The sequence below is a fragment of the Pristiophorus japonicus genome, chromosome 3 (genome assembly GCF_044704955.1).
Source record: "Pristiophorus japonicus isolate sPriJap1 chromosome 3, sPriJap1.hap1, whole genome shotgun sequence".
Lineage (NCBI taxonomy): Eukaryota > Metazoa > Chordata > Chondrichthyes > Pristiophoridae > Pristiophorus > Pristiophorus japonicus.
The window spans coordinates 63,870,915-63,888,785 of NC_091979.1; the positions used below are offsets into that span (position 1 = coordinate 63,870,915).

General features: G+C 45.6%; 1 protein-coding gene across 1 annotated transcript in view; it reads left to right on the forward strand.

The window, feature by feature from the left end:
* The first annotated feature begins 14,902 nt into the window (after nt 1-14,902).
* The window catches only part of LOC139253871 (histamine N-methyltransferase-like), a 74,905-nt gene continuing 71,936 nt past the window's right edge, over nt 14,903-17,871 (forward strand). The window contains exon 1 of the mRNA XM_070873600.1: nt 14,903-15,039. Within this exon, the coding sequence (XP_070729701.1) occupies nt 14,903-15,039 (137 nt within the window). The remainder of the gene's footprint in view (nt 15,040-17,871) is intronic.

Here is a 17,871-nt window from a genome sequence, read left to right on the forward strand (position 1 = left end):
GTGGAATGAGACAGGAATAATAAATGAACTCCCAGTAAAAGATCCTCTCGGAATGAGTGATCACAGTATGGTTGAATTTGTAATACAGATTGAGGGTGAGGAAGTTGTGTCTCAAACGAGCGTACTATGCTTAAACAAAGGGGACTACAGTGGGATGAGGGCAGAGTTGGCTAAAGTAGACTGGAAACACAGACTAAACGGTGGCACAATTGAGGAACAGTGGAGGACTTTTAAGGAGCTCTTTCATCGTGCTCAACAAAAATATATTCCAGTGAAAAAGAAGTGCGGTAAGAGAAGGGATAACCAGCCGCGGATAACCAAGGAAATAAAGGAGAGTATCAAATTAAAAACCAATGCGTATAAGGTAGCCAAGGTGAGTGGGAAAACAGAAGATTGGGAAAATTTTAAACGTCGGCAAAGAATGACGAAGAAAGCAATAAAGAAAGGAAAGATAGATTACGAAGGTAAACTTGCGCAAAAACATAAAAACGGATAGTAAAAGCTTTTACAGATATATAAAACAGAAAAGAGTGACTAAAGTAAATGTTGCTCCCTTTGAAGATGAGAAGGGGGATTTAATAAATGGGATATGTGGAAATGGCTGAGACCTTAAACAATTATTTTGCTTCGGTCTTCACAGTGGAAGACACAGAAACCATGCCAGACATTGCTGGTCACAGGAACGTGGGAAGGGAGAACCTTAAGACAATCACTATCACTCGGGGGATAGTGCTGGACAGGCTAATGCGACTCAAGGTAGACAAGTCCCCTGGTCCTGATGAAATACATCCCAGGGTATTAAAAGAGATGGCGGAAGTTATAGCAGATGCATTCGTTATAATCTACCAAAATTCTCTGGACTCTGGGGAGGTACCAGCGGATTGGAAAGCAGCTAATGTAACACTTCTGTTTAAAAAAGGGAGCAGACAAAAGGCAGGTAACTATAGGCCGTTTAGTTTAACATCTGTAGTGGGGAAAATGCTTGAAACTATCATTAAGGAAGAAATAGCGGGACATCTAGATAGGAATAGTGCAATCAAGCAGACGCAGCATGGATTCATGAAGGGGAAATCATGTTTAACTAATTTACTGGAATTCTTTGAGGATATAACGAGCATGGTGGATAGAGGTGTACCGATGGATGTGGTGTATTTAGATTTTCAAAAGGCATTCGATAAGGTGCCACACAAAAGGTTACTGCAGAAGATAAAGGTACGCGGAGTCAGTGGAAATGTATTAGCATGGATAGAGATTGGCTGGCTAACAGAAAGCAGAGAGTCGAGATAAATGGGTCCTTTTCGGGTTGGAAATCGGTGGTTAGTGGTGTGCCACAGGGATCGGTGCTGGAACCACAAATGTTTACAATATCCATTGTTGACCTGGAAGAGCGGACAGAGTGTAGTGTAACAAATTTTGCAGATGACACAAAGATTAGTGGGAAAGCGGGTTGTGTAGAGGACACAGAGAGGCTGCAAAGAGATTTAGATCGGTTAAGCGAATGGGCTAAGGTTTGGCAGATGGAATACAATGTCGGAAAGTGTGAGGTCATCCACCTTGGGAAAAAAAACAGTAAAAGGGAATATTATTTGAATGGGGAGAAATTACAACATGCTGCGGTGCAGAGGGACCTGGGGGTCCTTGTGCATGAATCCCAGTTAGTTTTCAGGTGCAGCAGGTAATCAGGAAGGCGAATGGAATGTTGGCCTTCATTGCAAGAGGGATGGAGTACAAAAGCAGGGAGGTCCTTCTGCAACTGTATAGGGTATTGGTGAGGCCGCACCTGGAGTACTGCGTGCTGTTTTGTTCACCTTGCTTAAGGAAGGATATACTAGCTTTGGAGGGGTTACAGAGATGATTCACTAGGCTGATTCCGGAGATGAGGAGGTTACCTTATGATGATAGATTGAGTTGACTGGGTCTTTACTCGTTGGAGTTCAGAAGGATGAGGGGCGATCTTATAGAAACATTTAAAATAATGAAAGGGATAGACAAGATAGAGGCAGAGAGGTTGTTTTCACTGGTCGGGGAGACTAGAACTAGGGGGCACAGCCTCAAAATACGGGGGAGCTAATTTAAAACCGAATTGAGAAGGAATTTCTTCTCCCAGAGGGTTGTGAATCTGTGGAATTCTCTGCCCAAGGAAGCAGTTGAGGCTAGCTCATTGAATGTATTCAAGTCACAGATAGATGGATTTTTAACCAATAAGGGAATTAAGGGTTATGGGGAGCGGGCGGGTAAGTGGAGCTGAACCACGGCCAGATCAGCCATGATCTTGTTGAATGGCGGAGCAGGCTCGAGGGGCTAGATGGCCTACTCCTGTTCCTAATTCTTATCTTCTTTTGTTCTTATGTTATGTCTTCGGACACTGGTTTTCCTTCAGTGTCGAGAGGCTTGCTGGTTGTTGGATCACGAGAGCAGAACGGCCACACACTGCGTCAGAAACCCCTTTTTATAGCCAGATTATCCAGTCCGCCTCTCGTGCTGAAATCGATCCTTCCCATTGGTGGGCTTTGTGATTTTGAAAAATGCAGCAGTTTTAGATTATTGCGGGTTTTTTCCCCTGATGTTAATCTACTCAAGGTTTGAGTAGGGGTTGATTGCGTTGGCCTCCTGTAGCCATTGTGTAGGCCCTTGGTTTGTTTTGGGTTCCCTAGTTTTCTGAAGGTCTGCATAATTTCCCTCCAATTCAGTTTTCTCTAACCCACTCAAGGTTTGAGTAGGTGTTGATTGGGTTGGCCTCCTGTAACCATTGTGTAGGCCCTTGGTTTGTTTTGGGTTCCCTAGTTTTCTGAAGGTCTGCATAATTTCCCTCCATAGTGTAAACATGGGGAAGACAATAGCCCGATAATGGCGATGAGTCAGTCCCACAGTTTTCGAGCAAGTGCTCTCCCATTGGCTTGAAAGCCCCATGCTTCGGGCTGACTCTATCCCACCATTGGCCCTCCGGTGTCCTGCCAAGGTCAAACCGTCTCGGTTTCAATTCACAGCACAGACCGATCCCACAGCTCTTTTCCTTCTGGGTAAAATGAGGGGGTTTTCGTCCTCCCCTACAGGTGTGCCTGGCCTAGTATAAAAGGCAGGCCACCAGGTGTGATCCAGAATCTGGAGTTAGCAAATAAAGGACTAAGGTCACTACAGTACAAGTACAATACATTGCCTTGTGGAGTCATTATTAGAGCATCTAAGGACATAACAGTTGTCATCAACCAAGTTTAAAGGGGGGGATTTATTGTCTCCCAACAGCAACCCCTTAAGTCTGATTGCAGGTCCAAAGAGGTCAAGTGCTTGCACTGCCAGGATGAAAGCATCATGGCAGCTCCCTCGGAATCTGGTGCGCACCTGCATAAACCTTTCCTTGTGGTTGCACATCAGCTTCACATTAATGGAAACCCTTGTGGTGTACAAATATTCCTGGTTGATCCAGGGGTGCGTGGGTTGCCACATTTATACAGTCGATGATACCCTGCACCTGTGAGAAGCCAGCTAGAGACGCAAACCTGAGGGGCTGCTCATTCTGACAAGCAGCGTCACTGGCAAAAGTTGAAATAATTGCCGGACCTGCCAGCAACACATCAGTGACCTGCCTTATGCATTTGTGTGCAGGCGACTGGGAGATCCTTGATATGCCTCTGGTGGCGTCCTGGAAGGATCCAGAGAGAAAATATTTGAGAGCGCTGGTCACTTTCACAGCCACTGGTATTGTGTGGTCACCAGGTCCAGCAGGTAACAGGTCTTCTTCTAGGAGGCTGCAGATGTCTGCCACCAACTGACGTGACAATCTCAGCCTCTGAAAGCAATGCTTTCCTGATAGGTCAAAGAAGCTGAACCAATGCCTGTGCACCCTGCTTTGTGGGTAGTGTCTCCTGCGAGTTTAGCACCTGCACTGCATTCCGATAGACTGCCTATGGTGAAATGACAGCAGACTGTTGTTGCTGCCGATCGTCACCTTGTTTCTGGTCTGAGGCCCAACCTAAGGCAGCTATCCTGATCGGAGTCTCAACAACTCTAAATTGCAGAAGCTAATCTCTCACCACAAGTACTGTGAACAAACCCAAGAAAGCAGCTGTGAGCATTGAGTATTTATTTTACTTTAATGAGCCCCATGAGCTGTTGTGTTCTCGCCTTAGTTTCAAGTCAAATTTCAGGAAGCCCAGGGAACGAGTAGATATGCTGTTAAATTTGAATGTTGGTTGAAATATCGCTACAATTGAGGGATGAACAAATTTACATTGTTAACCCGCCTCTCCAGAGGAGTTTATGCACAACCAGCCAAGAACCGAGTTAAACCCGGAAGTCAGCGCGTTGAAGCTGCCGTCCGGACACGTGTACATTTTCAGTCGCTTTAACCCCACCTCCCAAACCCTAAACACAAGTGCTGCACCAGCATCACAAGGACGGCAGTGGCTCAAAAACAAGGCTCATCACAACCTTCTCAGGACAAGTAAAGGTAGGCAATAAATAGAGTAATGCCAGATTTACCCACTTTCTGTGATCAAATTTGACAAAAATCCTCATTTCTTTCTTTGGGTGACTTTCTTTACGGCTGTACCTGTTACCATTCTGCGCTGCTTTCCTTTTTTGTAAATCACGACCTTCAGCCAATTAGCTAAGGCGCTTCTGTGGCTTTAACTTTCTTGTAAAGAAAAAAGAAATACTTGTATTTATATGGAACCTTTTCATGACCTCAAGACTTTCCATATAGGATCGTTTATGTGCACCTGAGGATAAATGGGACCTTAGTTTAACATCTCATCCAAAAGACGGCACTTCCGATAACGCAGCACTTGATGTGTTGCTTGCCAGGTCCGGCAATTATTTCAACTTTGCCAGTGAAAAAAAACAAAATGATTACTCTGGCATTTGCCAGTATGAAACATCTTCAAAAACGTTTGCTTTCAACCAGCTATTGTTTTTGAGATAAATCATATTAAATCCATTTAAACAGGCATTATCTTCGATGTCTTGAAATCTAGAAATTCCAAAATGGAACAAATACATATATAAAGCTAACTCCCATAACTCATTTTATGTATGATCAGAACAGCCTGAAAATGTGACTCGTTTATTATAGCTTGTTTCCTTTCTGAAGTACATTGAGAAGAACAGGTCTTATTGAAATCTGTCTATCTCCTTCTTCAATATATTCATTGACTTGGCCTCCACAGCCTTCTGTGGCAGAGAATTCCACAGGTTCACCACCTTCTGAATGAAGAAATATCTCCTCATCTCAGTCCTAAATTTTCTACTCCATATCCGAGACTGTGACCCCTTGTTCTAGACTTCCGAGCCAGGGAAAACATCCTCCCAGCATCCAGTCTGTCCAGCCCTGTCAGAATGTTATACGTTTTAATGAGATCCCCTTTCATTCTTCTAAACTCTAGTGAATACAGGCCTCGTTGACCCAATGTCTCCTTGTACGAAAGTCCTGCCATCCCAAGAATCAGTCTGGTGAACCTTCGCTGCACTCCCTCTATGGGAAGTACATCCTTTCTTAGGTAAGGAGACCAAAACTGCACACAATACTCTAGGTGTGGTCCCATCAAGGCCCTGCATAACTGTAGTAAGACATCCTTGCCCCTGTACTCAAATCCTCTTGCAATGAAGGCCAACATACCATTTGCCTTTCTAACTGCTTGCTGCACCTACATGTTTGCTTTCAATGACTGGTGTACAAGGACAGCCAGGTCCCTTTGTACATCGACATTTCCCAAGCTATCACCATTTAAATTATGTCTGTAATGTACTTATGAATGACTCCATGAGGCAATGTGTTGTACTCAAACTGTAGCGACGTTGGTCCTTCATTCCAAATTCCAGAGTGAGACACAAGCATGGTGTGCAGCCTTTTATACTGGCCCCTGCCACCAGGGCAGGAAACCCCCGGTCTCCAGTTGCACCCTTGTGGTGCCAGCATGTATATACACAGTGTAAACCTTATTGAAAATACATCAGGTAAATAAGTCTCCATCTTATGCAACCACACAGAGAGTACATCCATAGTCTGCATTTACAACATCACTCTTCCCCCAAATCCTAGGTGCTAATTACCTTTGCACTATGTGCTCTGGCTTAGCTCTCCCCAGACATAAGTGCCAATAGCCCTTGCACCTTGGCTGTGCTTTGGCCTGGCTCTCTCCCTGTTAACCCCCAAGTTCTTTTGCCACAACATTGAGTGGTGGTTACCAGATTGGATGGTTCGATGATACAGTGAAGGTTCCAGTGCGATCTGGGTGTGAGCCATGTGTGTGTCCATAGCTACGTACATCCACTTCCCCACCCCCGCCCCCCCCAGCGAGATCATGCATAGAAACATAGAAAATAGGTGCAGGAGTAGGCCATTCAGCCCTTTGAGCCTGCACCGCCATTCAATAAGATCATGGCTGATCATTCCCTCAGTATCCCTTTCCTGCTTTCTCTCCATACCCCTTGATCCCCTGAGCCGTAAGGGCCATATCTAACTTCCTCTTGAATATATCCAATGAACTGGCGTCAACAACTGTCTGCGACAGGGAATTCCACATGTTAACAACTCTCTAAGTGAAGAAGTTTCTCCTCATCTCAGTCCTAAATGGCCTACCCCTTATCCTAAGACTATGTCCCCTGGTTCTGGACTTCCCCAACATCGGGAACATTCTTCCTGCATCTAACCTGTCCAGTCCTGTCAGAATCTTATACGTTTCTATGAGATCCCCTCTCATCCTTCTAAACTCCAGTGAATAAAGGCCCAGTTGATCCAGTCTTTCCTCATATGACAGTCCAGCCATCCCTGGAATTAGTCTGGTGAACCTTCGCTGCACTCCCTCAATAGCAAGAACGTCCTTCTTCAGATTAGCAGAACAAAACTGAACACAATATTCCAGGTGAGGCCTCACTAAGGCCCTGTACAACTGCAGTAAGACCTGCCTGCTCCTATACTCAAATCCCCTAGCTATGAAGGCCAACATACCATTTGCCTTCTTCACCGCTTGCTGTACCTGCATGCCAACCTTCAATGACTGATGAACCATGATATCCAGGTCTCGTTGCACCTCCCCTTTTCCTAATCTGCCGCCATTCAGATAATATTCTGCCTTCGTGTTTTTGCCCCAAAATGGATAACCTCACATTTATCCACATTATACTGCATCTGCCATGCACTTGCCCACTCATCTAACCTGTCCAAGTCACCCTGCAGCCTCTTAGCGTCCCCCTCACAGCTCACACAGCCATCCAGTTTAGTGTCATCTGCAAACTTGGAGATATTACATTCAATTCGTTCATCCAAATCGTTAATGTATATTGTAAAGAGCTGGGGTCCCAACACTGAGCCCTGCGGCACTCCATCAGTCACTGCCTACCATTCTGAAAAGGACCCGTTTATCCCGATTCTCTGCTTCCTGTCTGCCAACCAGTTCTCTATCCACGTCAGTACATTACCTCCAATACCATGCGTTTTGATTTTGCACACCAATCTCTTGTGTGGGACCTTGACAAAAGCCTTTTGAAAGTCCAAATACACCACATCCACTGGTTCTCCTTTGTCCACTCTGCTAGTTACATCCTCAAAAAATTCCAGAAGATTTGTCAAGCCTGATTTCCCTTTCATAAATCCATGCTGACTTGGACCGATCCTGTCACTGCTTTCCAAATGTGCTGCTATTTCAATCTTAATGATTGATTCCAATATTTTCCCCCCTACTGATGTCAGGCTAACCGGTCTCTAATTACCCATTTGCTCTCTCCTTCCTTTTTTAAAAAGTGCTGTTACATTAGCTACCCTCCAGTCTATAGGAACTGATCCAGAGTCGATAGACTGTTGGAAAATGATCACCAATGCATCCGCTATTTCAAGGGCCACTTCCTTAAGTATTCTGGGATGCAGACTATCAGGTCCCCGGGATTTATCGGCTTTCAATCCCATCAATTTCCCTAACACAATTTCCTGCCTAATAAGGATAACCTTCAGTTCCTCCTTCTCACTAGACCCACTGTTCCCGAGTACATTCGGAAGGTTATTTATGACTTCCTTCGTGAAGACAGATCCAAAGTATTTATTCAATTGGTCTGCCATTTCTTTGTTCCCAATTATAAATTCTGACTGCAAGAGACCTAAGTTTGTCTTCATTAATCTTTTTCTCTTCACATATTTATAGAAGCTTCGGCAGTCAGTTTTTGTATTCCCTGCAAGCTTCCTCTCGTACTCTATTTCCCCCCTCTTATTTAAACCCTTAGTCCTCCTCTGTTGAATTCTAAATTTCTCCCAGTCCTCAGGTTTGTTACTTTCTTTAGCCAATTTATAAGCCTCTTCCTTGGTTTTAACACTATCCTTCTATCCTTAATTTCCCTTGTTAGCCACAGTTGAGCCACCTTCCCCGTTTTATTTTTATTCCAGACAGGGATGTACAATTGCTGAAGTTCATCCATGTGATCTTTAAATGCTTGCCATTGCTTATCCACCATCAACCCTTTAAGTATCCTTTGCCAGTCTATTCTAGCCAATTCACGCCTCATACCATCGCAGTGACCTTTCCTTAAGTTCAGGACCCTAGTTTCTGAATTAACTGTGTCACTCTCCATATTAATAAAGAATTCTACCATATTATGGTCACTTTTCGCCCAAGGGGCCTCGCACAACAAGATTGCTAATTAGTCCCTTCTCATTACACATCACCCAGTCTAGGATGGCCAGCTCTCTAGTTGGTTCCTCGACATATTGGTCGAGAAAACCATCCCTAATTCACTCCAGGAAATCCTCCTCCACCGCATTGCTACCAGTTTGGTTAGCCCAATCAATATGTAGATTAAAGTCGCCCATGATAACTGCTGTACCTTTATTGCACACATCCCTTATTTCTTGTTTGATGCTGTCCCCAACCTCACTACTACTGTTTGGTGGTCTGTACACAACTCCCACGAGCGTTTTCAGCCCTTTGGTCTTCCGCAGCTCCACCCATACCAATTCCACCTCATCCAGGCTAATGTCTCTCCTTACTATTGCATTCATTTCCTCTGAAACCAGCAACGCCACCCCGCCTCCTTTTCCTCTCTGCCTATCCTTCCTAAATGGTGAATACCCCTGGATGTTGATTTCCCAGCCTTGGTCACCCTGGAGACATTTCTCCGTGATGCCAATTACATCATATCCGTTAACTGCTGTCTGCGCAGTTAATTCGTCCACCTTATTCCGAATACTCCTCGCATTGAGGCACAGAGCATTCAAGCTTGTCTGTTTAACATACTTTGCCCCTTTAGAATTTTGCTGTAATGTTTTTTGCCTTAGGTTTCTCTGCCCTCCACTTTTACTATTCTCCTTTCTATCTTTTGCTTCTGGCCCGTTACATTAACATACAGGATCGGACACAGTGCAAGTACAAAGAAAGGAAGGGAAAACATTTTTTTTACAGTTTATATCGTGACACCTTGGTTCAGTGACTTACATTTGTTACCTTTGTCTGTCGTGCGCCAGGATTGGATAGATTGCATTCATGGTTCAGTCATGGTCAGTACTGAGATCGTAGTACAGGTATGCGAGGATGCTAGTTCCAGAGCAACCGGACGGGGTCCTAGTCATCTGATGGCGGCGCTGCGCCCCCTGCTAGCGGGGTGGGCTTGGTTCGCTCACCTAGCCAGGTCTCCGGGCTGTTGCTGTTGCCTAGTAGTGGGCAGAGCCACAGATATGTGTGGCCTCCCTGTCCTCCTTTGCTGGCTGCAGCATCTTCTGCCTGCTCTCTAACAGTGTTGGGAACCTGGCTGTTCCACGTCCCTTTTGGAGAACTCTTTGGTTCTGACCTTTCGCTCCTGGACATGGCCGAGGTAGCGACTGGGTCTGGGAGCTGCACCGTCTCCACCCGGGTGGTGGGCAACGGCAGCCGACTGCGCATATTGGCGCCGTATTTGTTTCCAGGTCCGTGGCGAATAGTGCCATCGGGTGCCTGCAGCGTGGGATCGACCTGGGGAAGGGTATCGGGATCAGTGCATTCACCCTCCTGAGGTCACTCGCTTGCTACTTTTGGGGACACTCTTTTCCCGACATCTCGCAACAACATTTTGTTCTTTACATTAGGAATAGTATCGACAGTTCGCAACACCATTTTGTTCACAATCTTAATCGGTTCGTTACATTGATTGCCATGCATACAATGTCTCTTTAAGTTCAGTTGGTTGCAGGTCTCCTTTAAGAGATCCCTGCTGGCTTTACCCCAGTCAAATCCTTTGTTAGACACCACGTGTTGGTCCCTCAGCGTTACACCTCGTGATATTGCCGCGGCCATCTTATTTGTCAGCCACGCTGCCCTTCGCTGCATCAGGGACGCCATCTTGCCTCTGTCCTCGAGGTCAACTGCCTTGATCCTTCTCTCCTGTGATTCTGCTACAAAAGCTGGAAGAGTGCCTGTGAATTCAAACTTTCTCCCCCAGGAGTGCTGTCACTAGAGCCGGGAAGGTACATTTAGGTGGTTCCGGTCGGATCATTGCCATGCAGTCGTGATGGACACTTTGTGTCTCGGGTGCTGCACTGGTCTGTTCTCTGGTGCCTGGCCCAAATGAAGGTGAGGTTTTCTTCTGCCTTTGAGCATGGGGGACATCGATTGCTGGAGTGATGAGGTCTTCCCATTTCCACTGGATCTTCCCCATCCAGCTTCTTCCGAGTAGCGTTGGACCATTACCTGCAACAATCCACAGAGGTAAACATAGAAACATAGAAAAAAGGTTCAGGAGCAGGCCATTCGGCCCTTCGAGCCTGCACCGCCATTCAATATGATCATGGCTGATCTTGCAACTTTAGTACCCCATTCCCGCCTTCTCTCCATATCCCCTGATCCCCTTAGCCGTAAGGGCCACATCCAACTCCCTCTTGAATATATTCAATGAATTGAACTCAACAACTTACTGTGGTAGAGAATTCCACAGGTTCATCACTCTTTGGGTGAAAAAGTTTCTCCTCATCTCGGTCCTACATGGCTTACCCCTTATCCTTAGACTGTGACCACTGGTTCTGGACTTCCCCAACATCGGGAACATCCTTCCTGCATCTAACCTGTCCAGTCCCGTCATAATTTTATATGTTTCTACGAGATCCCCTCTCATTATTCTAAATTCCAGCGAGTATAAGCCTAGCCGATCCAGTCTTTCTTCATATGTCAGTCCTGCCATCCCGGGAATTAGTCTGGTGAACCATCGCTGCACTCCCTCGATAACAAGCACGTACTTCCTCAGATTAGGAGACTAAAACTGCACACAATACTCAAGGCTTGGTCTTACCAAGGTCTTGTACAACAGTAGTAAGACCTCCCTGCTCCTATACCATGACACCCAGGTCTCATTGCACCTTCCCTTTTACTAATCTGTCACCATTCAGATAATTTGCCTTCCTGTTTTTGCCACCAAAGTGGATAACCTCACATTTATCCCCATTATACTGCATCTGCCATGCACTTATCCATTCACCTAACATGTCCAATTCACCCTGCAGCCTCTCTAGCATCCTCCTCACAGCTCACATTGCCACCCAGCTTAGTGTCATCTGCAAACTTGGAGATATTATATTCAGTTCCTTCGTCTAAATCATTAATGTATATTGTAGATAGCTGGGGTCCCAGAACTGAACCTTGCGGCACCCCACAAGTCACTGCCTGCCATTCTGAAAAGGGCCCGTTTATTCCACTCTTTGCTTCCTGTCTGCCAACCAGTTCTCTAGCCACGTCAGTACATTACCCCCAATACCATGTTGCTTAATTTTGCACACTTATCCCCTGTGTGGGACCTTGTCAAAAGCCTTTTGAAAGTCCAAATACACCACATCCACTGGTTCTCCCTTATCCACTCTACTAGTTACATCCTCAAAAAACTCTCGAAGATTTTTCAAGCATGATTTCCCTTTCATAAATCCATGCTGACTTGGACCGATCCTGTCACTGCTTCCCAAAGGCGCTGCTATTACATCTTCAATAATTGATTCCAGCATTTTCCCCACCACCGATGTCAGGCTAGCTGGTCTATAATTCCCTGTTTTCTTTTCCCTCTTTTTTTAAAAAAGTGGGTTACATTAGGTACCCTCCAATCCATAGGTACTGATCTAGAATCCATGCAATTTTGGAAAACGACCACCAATGCATCTACTATTTCGAGGGCCACTTTCTTAAGTACCCTGGGATGCAGACTATGGGGATTTATCGGCCTTCAGTCCCATCAGTTTCCCGAACACCATTTCCTGACTAAAGGATTTCCCTCAGTTCCTCCTTCTCGCTAGACCTTCGGTCCCCTAGTATTTTCGGAAGGTTATTCGTGCCTTCCTTAGTGAAGACAGAACAAAAGTATTTGTTCAATTGGTCTGCCATTTCCTTGTTCCCCATTATGAATTTACCTGATTCTGACTGCAAGGTACCTACATTAGTCTTCACTTGTGCACCATGCCATTATGGATTACACTTCCAAGGACTGGGATCAGCTCCTTGGTGCAGCGCGCAACTTTTCCTGTACTGGAACTAGCTCGGGTCGTTTTTTGTTCCATAGCCTCTCGAAGGCAGCCTGCCTCATCACTGACTGGCTCGCTCCTGTGTCCACTTCCATGAAGACTGGAACGGCATTTATCTCGACTTCCATCTTCACTGGAGGACAATCAGTGGTGCAGGTATACACTCCATATACTTTTTCTTGGGGCTGAGCTGCCTCTCTGGCCAAATCATCATACTCCCTGCTGGATTCAAAGTCATCCACCGACTCCTCTGCTAGATGGTGAGTCATATTTGTTTTACACATACGCTGGAGGTGGCCCTTCGTGTTACAGGCTTTGCATACGTACTCCGCAAACTGACACTGGTGAGCCCTATGGTTTCCTTCGCACCGCCAGCATGGTGCTACTCGATTAGCACCCCTCGACGGACTCTTGAGTTCTGGAACCCTGAGTTCTGTGCTCTCTGCCCTGGGCAGAGCCACGTTCTACAGTCCTGCCTGTGAAAGGCACCATCCTGTGTACAGTACTTGCCAGGTTTGAGTCCACAGGATGAATGATTTGCTTTGTGCTGCAGTTCAAGGATATGAATGCCTGACTGATGCTGATGGCCTTCTGCAGGTTGACTGTGGTGTCGGCAGATAATAGCTTATGAAGGAGGCCCTCGTGGCCAATTCCTATAATGAAGATGTCTCGCAATGCTTCGTTGAGGTGCATGCCAAACTCACACGGTGCCGCAAGTCTCCTGAGGTCAGCATCATATTTTGCAATCGCCTGACCCTCAGGTTTGCGGTGAGTGTAGCATCTGTAGCTGGCCGTAAGGAGGCTCTCTTTTGGTTTTAGTTGGTCGCGAATTAGTTCAGTCAGCTCATCGTATTCTTGTCCTTGGCCTTCGTGGGTACCAGCAAGTCCCTGACGAGGCAGTAGATCTCGGGGCCCACAACTGGTCAGTAGTATAGCATTGTGCTTCTCCGCCAATGTGTCCGTCTCCCCTGCCAGGTCATTTGCCACGAAATATTGCTCGAGCCTTTCCGTGAAGGCATCCCAATCATCACCCTCCGCCAAGTCTTTTAGTGTGCCAAAGGCAGCCACGATCGTGTGAAAGTCCTTATTCTCGTCGCCAGTTATTATGTCTGTAATGTACTTGTGAATGACTCCACGAGGCAATGTGTTTTACTCAAACTGTAGTGACCTTGGTCCTTCATTCCAAACTCCAGAGTGAGGCACAAACATGGTGTGCAGCCTTTTATACTGGGCCCTGCCATCAGGGCAGGAACCCCCCAATCTCCACCAGTTGCACCCTCGAGTGGTGCCAGCATGTGTAAACCTTATTGAAAGTACATCAGGTAAACAAGTCTCCATCTTATGCAACCACACAGTGACTACACAGAGAGTACCTCCATAGTCTGCATATGCAACATAAATAATACTTTGTCTTTATGTTTTTCCTACCAAAATGGATAACTTCACATTTATCCACATTCTACTGCATCGGCCATGTGTTTGCCCACTCACTTCACCTACTAAATCACCTTGCAGTGTTGTCAGCAAACTTGGAAATATTACACTGGAGTTCCCTCATCCAAATTATTTATTTATATATATATATTGTGATCCCTGTGGTACCCCACTAGTCACTGCCCACCACCCCGAAAAAGACCAGTTTATTCCTACTCTCTGTTTCCTGTCAGTTAACCAATTTTCAATCCATGCCAGTATGTTACCCCCAAATCCTATGTGCTTTAATTTTGCACACTAACCTCTTATGTAGCACTTTATCAAAGGCCTTCTGAAAATCCAAATACATTACTTCCACTGGTTCTCTCTTATCTATTCTATCAGTTACATTCTTAAAAAGCTCCAGTAGGTTTGTCAAACACAAATATTTTAGGTTACTTTACTTGAGTGCAGACAATATCTTGGCAGAGGTTCAACAACAGTCGATCCATTGACAGTTTCGGTGTTCTGAGGAGCTTTCCGTTCTCTAGGTTTCACACAATAAGTATTGTACTCACCTAAGTGTTACTACACAATGTGAGATCGACTTCTGTGGTCTTATATTGAAAAGATTTGTTAGATAGAACTTTTAATTGGAGCTTTGTGGAAACTAAATTGTTAGTAATCATTCCTGTGCTTATTCAATTTTTAACTGCAGATAGTGGGTTCAAAGGTTTTGTGTTAATTTTGTTTTACTAAGAATTCACGAGCTAGCCTGGTGCTGGTAGGTACATATATTAAGACGATCGAGGCTGCTGGTGGAAAGAAGGCTAAGGTTGAGGAAGATAATTGAGTGGGCCAGGCAGGTGGGAGTTAATGTGTGCTAGCTGTGGACAGTACTGGAGTGTTTCAGAGTTTAATGATTAAAGCAGTTAGAGCAATAATTGTTCAAGGCAAGGTCCACATCCTGATTTCTACAGATAGCAACATTGAGAGTGAACTGAACTGTAACCCTTTCTTAACTGCAGGAAACCAGAGATGGAGTCATCTATGAAATCCCTCTCCTCAGACTTGAGCTATTATTTGAAGACTTTTAACCTCTTCTTAGACTGCTCCACTGAACATATGTGCATGCAAAAATTCATTGATGAGAAGCTGCCAGACGTAGTAGCCAGGTACGGCATGTTTAGAGTCCTGTTCAAAACTGAGGAATCTGTAAAGACTATGAGTTTTAACTTAATTGGTAGACACCTACGTTTAGTTACTTCTAAATGTTTTTCTGTTGTTATTTATACATCGGCTTGTGATTGTTGGTGCAGGTACAACGTTTGAAATCCCGAATCCTCAGGACTGATTCCATTCCGTTTTCCGGATTTCAGACTAGAAAATCAATAATCTGAAATCTGGACTGCTCAACTGAATCTGTGCCGGGTTTTGAGTGGCGAGGTCCGAAATCCGGCAAAACCAGAAATCCGGCACAGATTCAGTTAAGGATTTAAGATTTCAAACTTGATTTTCTTGCCTGAAATCCGGAATTCTTGACTGAAACCGTGCCGGACTATGGGTTTTGCCTCAAAAATGTCAGGTTTTCGGACAATAATTCTGGATTCCGGAAGACTTCATCAGCTATATGCAAAATGTCCGTTTTTTGGACAATTCTGGTTTTCAGAGTTCTGGAGTCGGGACGTTGCACCTGTAACACTCTTGCTCGGAATTAAAAGATTGTAGCCTATAAATTCAGGTCGGCAGTGCCTGTTTTTCGGGTGCTAACCAGTTAACTGAGCCCCCAATATAGGGGTCGGAAGAGCGCACGCATTTCCAGACGGAAGTGCGCCACCCGCCATATTGGGAAAGGGAAAGAAACTGTCGTATAGGGCCTAAAGCCGGTTTGAGGGGACGCTTTATCTGCAATAGAAAAATGCTCTGATTGGGTTCACTTGATCACATGGCCTGATTGCTGATTGGTCCCTTGGAGGATAAGACACACCCAGCTGTTTCTCTGGAATGTGTAATTAGAACCGCCCTGCCTATGTAATCTGTGTCTTCCCAAAGTGTAATTCGAGCCATTCTCACTGCCGATCCAGACAGAAGAGAGTTGACTTGGAAAAGACAGGGCTCACTCTCATGGGTTAAGACTTTCTCCCACCCCACCCCTCCAAATAAGTTCCTGCTCCCACCGCCCAAGTGCCTGACCTTGTGAGCCTGATCTGGCAGTCAGCCGAAAAAAAAATAACATGGTATCGTCGGCAGCGCCACCTCCACTTTAAGGGTGGCCACACCGCCAAGCCACAGATAGTATACCGACAGCAAAAGCTGTCAGTGGCACCGACCAGCGGCGGGGCCGCTCCCATGGGGCAATTCTTGAAAATGGGTAATTTCCCGAGGGGCAATTTCAGGAAGAGGCCCCGCCAATTGTTGACTGATCGGCGGTTGCATGCCCCAGCAGGAAAATGGGCGGAGCGATCCTGGATACTACTCCAAAGCTGAGGAAGGGCAATTTAAAAAATGGCGACCCCTCCATGGAGACTCGGTGGTCATTCCGCACTGATGCATGGCCGCTGCTTTCATGCGGCCAGAGGCTGTATAGAAACGGATAATTTCGGCCCACTGCAGTTTAAGCATAATCAGATACTACATGCAATGAGATAGAGATAGTAGGCATACATCACGTGACATATGAGAATGATCTACGGCCCTGGAACGGAACGGAACGGACGGACGTTGAGGCAGAATGTGGTTTCTGAACAGGTCCCCACTGGCGGAGATGTGAGACTGAAGCCTGCATGATATCCACCTTGAGGAAACTCTCTCCTCGGTTTGCCTGTTTCTCTCTCTCCGTTGCCCGTTTTTATATCCTATTTCGGTGGTCAGGTGGATACCTTGCATCAATTATCTTTTACCCATTCAATTGTCCAATCATATGGGAAAGGGTACTTATGAGGTCATTTGCTACCTTTTCTCTGTCTGAATGTCTTGTTGCCCTTTCAAAACACAGCTTGTTTATAGAATCATAGAAATTTACAGCATGGAAGGAGGCCGTTTCAGCCCATCATGTCTGCGCCGGCCAACAAGAGGATAGCCAGCCGAATCCCACTAACCCCTGCAGGTTACAGCACTTCAAGTGCACATCCATGTACTTTTTAAATGTGGTGAGGGATTCTGCCTCTACCACCCTTTCAGCCAGTGAGTTCCAGACCCCTATAACCCTCTGAGTGAAGAGATTTCCCCTCAAATCCCCTCTAAACCTCTACCAATTTCTTGAAATTTATGCCCCCTGGTTGTGTTGACCCCTCTGCTAAGGGAAATAGGCCCTTTCTATGCACTATATGTAGGCCCCATATAATTTTATATACCTTAATGAGGTCTCCCCTCAGCCTCCTCTGTTCCAAGGAAAACAAAGCCAGCCTATCCAATTTGTCCTTATAGCAAAGATTCTCCACACCCGCCAACACCCTTGTAAATCTCCTCTGTATCCTCTCCAGTGCAATCATATCCTTCCTGTAATGCGTTGACCAGAACTACATTCAGTACTCCAGTTGCAGCATAACCAGTGTTTTATACAGTTCAAGCATAACCACCCCTGTGCCACCCCCGCTCTTGCATTCTATACCTCGACCAATAAAGGCAACCATTCCGGATGCCTGCTTAACTACCTTATCTATTTTGCCTGCTACCTCCAGGGATCTGTGGACATGCACTCCAAGGTCCCTCTGTTCCTCTACACGTCTCAGTGTCCTAACATTTAATGTGTATTCCCCTTCCTTGTTAGCTCTCCCCAAATGCATTACCTCACACTTATCCAGATGAAATTCCATTTGCCACTGTTCTGCCACTTGGCCATTTGATATCTTCCTGCAGTCTATAACTTTCTTCATTATTAACCACACAGCCGATTTTAGTATCATCTGCAAACTTCTTAATCATATCCGCTATATTCAAGTCTCATAGTCTGTCCCTCGAAGCGAGGATGACTTGCTTCCTCACCAAAAAGAAATGAGTTCACAGGT